General features: G+C 29.4%; 1 protein-coding gene across 1 annotated transcript in view; it reads right to left on the bottom strand.

The window, feature by feature from the left end:
• Nucleotides 1-256: 256 nt before the first annotated feature.
• LOC106474235 (glutathione S-transferase Mu 1-like) overlaps nucleotides 257-5,556 on the bottom strand; it is a 6,433-nt gene continuing 1,133 nt past the window's right edge. The window contains exons 2-7 of the mRNA XM_013934925.2: nucleotides 3,187-3,327; nucleotides 2,703-2,784; nucleotides 2,444-2,544; nucleotides 1,970-2,065; nucleotides 1,322-1,432; nucleotides 257-524 (exon numbers count right to left, since the gene is read on the bottom strand). Coding sequence (XP_013790379.1) covers nucleotides 417-524; nucleotides 1,322-1,432; nucleotides 1,970-2,065; nucleotides 2,444-2,544; nucleotides 2,703-2,784; nucleotides 3,187-3,327 — 639 coding nt within the window. The 3' untranslated portion in view covers nucleotides 257-416. The remainder of the gene's footprint in view (nucleotides 525-1,321; nucleotides 1,433-1,969; nucleotides 2,066-2,443; nucleotides 2,545-2,702; nucleotides 2,785-3,186; nucleotides 3,328-5,556) is intronic.

The following is a 5,556-nucleotide window of genomic DNA, read 5'->3' on the forward strand; positions in this document are numbered from 1 at the left end:
ATATACTGGAAAAGTTAACTATATTTGAGCACTTTGGTTGAGAAAGTATCTACAGATAAAAATTTAAAGATAAAGTTCAGAGGACTAAGCAAGTTATTGATGAATTAAGAGATATGATTTAAGTTATGGATACATTTTAGCTAATGTTATTTTAATAAAAAAAACTGAATACTGCTTTAAGTTCTTTCCTACATTATCCTTTTTCAGGGAAATATTAACGATAGGTTGCTAGAATGATTACAACATTAAGAAACGGTCAGCTGATACAGTTTATTACAAATGAAGTCAAAAATACAAATACAGATTTATTTCAGAAAAACAATATAAAAGTAAATTTGATTGTATATTTTAACATTGCTTAAATTATCATAAGTATAATTAACCAGGTTATATTTCAGATCCAGCTGATAATGTATTCACTGTGGAAGAGGCTGGAGTCTACTTCCAAACTTTGCCATGTCACCATTCAATGGCCACTTTATGTACTCTTCAGACTTCATGTATGATTGGATTGTGGGTAGACCCTAACAAAAATACAAAAAAAGAACGAATCCATATTTATTTTGCATTAGTATTTGTAAATAATTAAGTACTTACAATGTGATATCAAATATAAACTAATTAAAGTAAATGTTTTAAAGAATTTATACTAATACCAATTTTGATTTTGAGAGAATAAAAAAAGTCATCTATCACCAAATAAGCAGTCTTTGGTGGCTAGACAAAGCCATCTGTAAACAGGCTAAGTTCTAGATCTTGCTAGTTTTTGAGAAGAGTATGAAATTCTGCAAGTTTTGTTGCTTTATTTGGTTACTCTTTGAGGGTGCATTCAGTTGCTTGGTAGCCTTTTAATTAGCAGTCATTTCAGAATATTACATTAGAAGTTACATATAAAAAACATACAAAGGAAAGAGGAAGCATTAAGCATTCTGAAAGTTAAGACAAGTCTCATGCAAATACGGTAGAGTATCAGTTTAAGATGTGGAGTTTCATGCAAGTTAAAATAAAAACAATAGCCCCCCCCCCTCAAACATACAATATAAAATGTTGTGGTTTAATGTTCTGGTAATTTCTTTGAGTCAATGATTAAACTGCATTTGATGTTTCAAAGACAGTTAATCAATTTTACCACACATTAACTGAACACAAGTTCTAAGAAATTAATACATTTCATTAATTTTGAACATCTTTGAAAAATACCATTATCACCTATTGCAGATCTTCATCTTACACAAGTGTGATAGTTAATTTATTAGTTACAACAGTAAACAGCAATAATCTTCAATATAATGGTTCCTTAAAACCCTTTTGATAATCTCACCTCAAATCCATCAAGAAATTCTTTGAGATTTGGAAAGTCTTTGTAACAGTCTGGAGCCAAGATTCTATGTTGATCCAGCATTTCATAGATGATGAAGTCCACATATGACAACTAGAAACATTGAAGAAAGTAAGTTATGTTCTATACTAACTTTCTTCTACATTAAGATAAGAGCTACGTCAGAGCATTAGTAGTAGATGTGATATGTAAAGATAAGCAAATAAATTTCCCATAGCCATTAAATGACTAAGGAAAAAAAAAAAAAACTCAAAACAAATAATATTCCTTCATATTTCCAGAGATACTTTGAATTTAAAATTGAAACTATAACTTACTACACATTTTAGAGCTGCAAATTAAAATATAGCCAAAAAGATAGGCTTTATGTAGCTTAATACTAAATAAATGAGTCAATGTAACAGGGACACAGTTTAGAATTTCAGTAACAATGAGATGTGGTTATAACGATTTATTTTTTATGCAAGATTAATTCAATGCATATGAACAAGTGAAAATTTAACTTCAGACTAGTTATGAAGATTGTTAGTATATTAAATTTATGTAGAATAGTGTACTACACTTATAGAGTTTTTTTTTTTTTTTTTTTTTTTTAACAAGTTCAAAACATACAGAATCTATGAATCTTACCTTCTCCCCAGCAAACCACTTGTTCTTTCCAAGGAAGTTAGAGAACAGTTTCAGTTGGTTAGGCAGATCTTTCAAATAACCATCCTTAAGACTTTCCTACAGAAAAGGTGAAAGTTACTTGTTCACTTAAAATACAAAATTTGGGAAATTAAAGTACATCAAGTTTAAAGGCACAGTATATTAATGTATTAACACCTACACCTAATATATAATTAGTTACAGTACTGTATTTAGTGGAATTTATAGAAAAGTGGGAAACATGCATTATCTGATGTACTGTAGAAGAAAATCTGCCATTTAACATGTTTAATTTTTATCTTAGAAGTTTAAAAGCAATTATGTGGAAAAACGTTTATGAGGATTTTTATGTGTAATGATTTAATCCTGGATTATAGAAAGTTAAGGATTAATGTAAAAAGCATCTTTGAAATATCCCATTATAATTAGTAATGTTAAAAAGAAAAAAGAACTTACAAAATCTGGAGAATAAGAAAGATTAACAAAACCCATTCTAAAGTCTACCAGCTGTTGTTCAGCCATATCAATCCTGATCTTTTCTTGTTCAGTTTCACCATCTGAGAGATTAAAAGGATTTGTCATCGACAATAGTTTGAACAACAAGAAAAAAAACCTTAAGAGAAGTGATTTAGTCCTAGTTATTACAGAATGATTTGCCACTACATTATTTTCTCTACCAATATTTTGTTTGACAAAAGTAAAATACATTACTCACCCATTTTATGCTTCCTTGCCAGATGATGCAAAATAGCACCACTTTGGCTGATTTTAGTATCTCCATCAATATAATATGGTAGCTAAAGATAGTACAGTACATCAGTTAGAAGTTGTATTTCAGTACAGGCAATATTTAATATATTCAAACTAATTTATTGAAAATATTTTTTAATCCCTCCTTTCTTTTTTCCCTTTAGAAGTTATTTTTGGTGCAGTGTAAAAACTATTAACTAGGAAATTGAAATGATTTATAAGCATAAAGTTATGTGAAGATCATGCATATTTGAAAATAGTTTGCCTTCTACAAATGTTTTATTGTGCATATAAATCCATTTGTTAGTTTATTATATTAGAATAATATTACAACTATTTAATTCCACATTTTCTAATCCATGTTTAAAATATTTTAAACAAACTTGTATTCTGAATAAAGTGAAGTTTCAATATATGTACATTAAATTACAATTCTATAGAATGATTACATTAGGGAAGTCTAGTCCCAAGGAATGTTTGTCATTCAACCAAGAGCTGCGGTTAAAATCAGGTGGGGGACCACAGTTGTATCGTTTGTCCTCAAACTCAGTTTCATTGTAGGCTAGCAGTAGTCGGATTGGCTGGGCCAGCTACATATAAATGAAATTATAGTAAGTAAAAATTTGTGGACTTGCAATTAAAATTCAAGAATAAGATATATTCTGTAGTGAAGCTTAACCTTGAAATTTTATTTACAAAAGTATACAAGAAGACTTAAATATTAAAATTAACAGGGTCGAGCTTTATATTTGCAAATCTGATAAACAAACAGAAAAAAGTCAATTTTTCATTACTCAAAAGAATATTGTCATGGAACATAGAATTTGTTAGTACCATGAAAACAAAACAAACTAAAGCTGTTAAATAAGATACAAGAAAGCAGTTTGTATGAAAATATTTAACACTAAAAATATAGCCCTTCTTTATGAAAAATAATGCTCATTTTTGCCTAAACAAAATTGTATGGTACATTCACACTTTTCTTCATTTATCAAATTGTAATATATTTATTATAACCAGAGCTTTGAAAAATAATCAAAGTTGAAATATTAACTATTATAAGAGCAAGATAAGTGTATTCAATGAGAAGTAGTAAAACAATGTTGACTTGTTTAAATGCTCCAGCCTGGTAGAAATTTCTCTAGATCCAAACAGAAAGTGGTAATTCAAAGTAAACTATTACACAGAACTGACATAATTGAGATACTTTGAAGTTTGAAACTGCTAATTTTATTTTTTAAATATGGAGATGCAACAAAACATAGCAAACAAGAGTTCACTTATTTGTGATGTATTTAATACAGTTGAAGTACAAGTCAGTTCAGAAATATATCTTGAGTCACAAATGCCCATGAGTACTGTTCAATATAATTTGTTATACAAATATTGTAGTGTAATATTAATATAGGGGGGGGGGGGGAGGTAAACTTCCAGTATGAAACATTTAGTGAAGGAATAGTATAAACAAGTCTTAAAATATTTTATATTATTTTGTACAAGTTTAACTAAAGTGTTAGTTATTATTTATCTGTTTGATCCTAACATTACAACTCAAGCTTATTAATATTAACTGATTAGGACTTTCCTACTCTTTAAATTCTTTGCAGCTTTTATCACTGTAGTGCAAAAGTCATAATATGAAGCACAGGGCAGCTTTAATAGCAGTAAGGCTGATGAGTAGTATTAGCAGTACCCATACCCCTATAGAAATTCATTCAATAACCTATTGCCAAAAAGTAAAGTACAAAAATAACTTAAAACTTATGCATTCAAGTTTGCCATGTTTTCATAACTAAACAAGAGGCCCAAAACACCTGAACCTCTTTTTAAGAACTACACTATTTGAAACATGCATTGCATAAACAGATCTTAAAATAAACATTTAAAGAAACTATTCCAGTGCTATACTACTGGACAAGAGTGAGAAACATCAGAAAAATACACACAAAAATGACTTGGGAATGAAGTATTATGTCAGGAAATTTTATGGCAAACAAGTTAATGACATTTAAAGGAGCTATTATACGATTAAAAGATAGGAATTAATTACAAACCATACAAGTTATAACCACTTTACATTACAACATTCTTTAAAATTTTGCATCCAATATTAATTTACAAAAGTAATGTTTTGTTCCATTTACAGAAGTTATACAGAAGAAGCTAGGTAAAGACAAAGAAAAGTACAGAAACAGGTAAAAATATCAAAGGAGTATTTTGAAAAACGTGAATAGCAGCTCAGTGAAGCCAATTATTGAAACCATGTAAAACAGAATTAAAATTAAGGTGTTACTAATTTTCTAATAAAAGGTTTTCCATTGTTTTCAACACTTGTTATTAAACCCTTGTTTATTTTGGAACTTGTCATTTTATACCATTCCTAATGTATGGGTTTAACCCCCCCCCCCTCCCATTGTCTTTATTACCACCACTGAATACAAGAATGTCACTTTACACAACTAGTCGATTTCGCTTGTCCTAAAGTGGAAGTTTTGTGGCGATTTTCCCACTTCACAACATCGTAATTCATTCACAAAAGTGATTTTTAGTCCACTTCCCCAATGTTCAGTTATAAAGCACTGCATAGGTTGTCAAATGTTATTTCGGATACTATTCCTGTATTGAGATTCAAAGCTTTTTTCGTCGAAAAATAGTAAATTCGGGTGCATAAGCTGGGGTTATTGTTAAATATTACCGTTATTAGCATCTATAAATATTAGTATTAAACATTGAAGGAGATTGTCTTCGCAATGGTATGTCATACAAATTCTACTAGTAGTACTATTACTAGTGTTGCGTCAGCGAGTCACATGACTAGT

This window comes from Limulus polyphemus, unplaced genomic scaffold, assembly GCF_000517525.1.
Source record: "Limulus polyphemus unplaced genomic scaffold, Limulus_polyphemus-2.1.2 Scaffold6978, whole genome shotgun sequence".
NCBI lineage: Eukaryota > Metazoa > Arthropoda > Merostomata > Xiphosura > Limulidae > Limulus > Limulus polyphemus.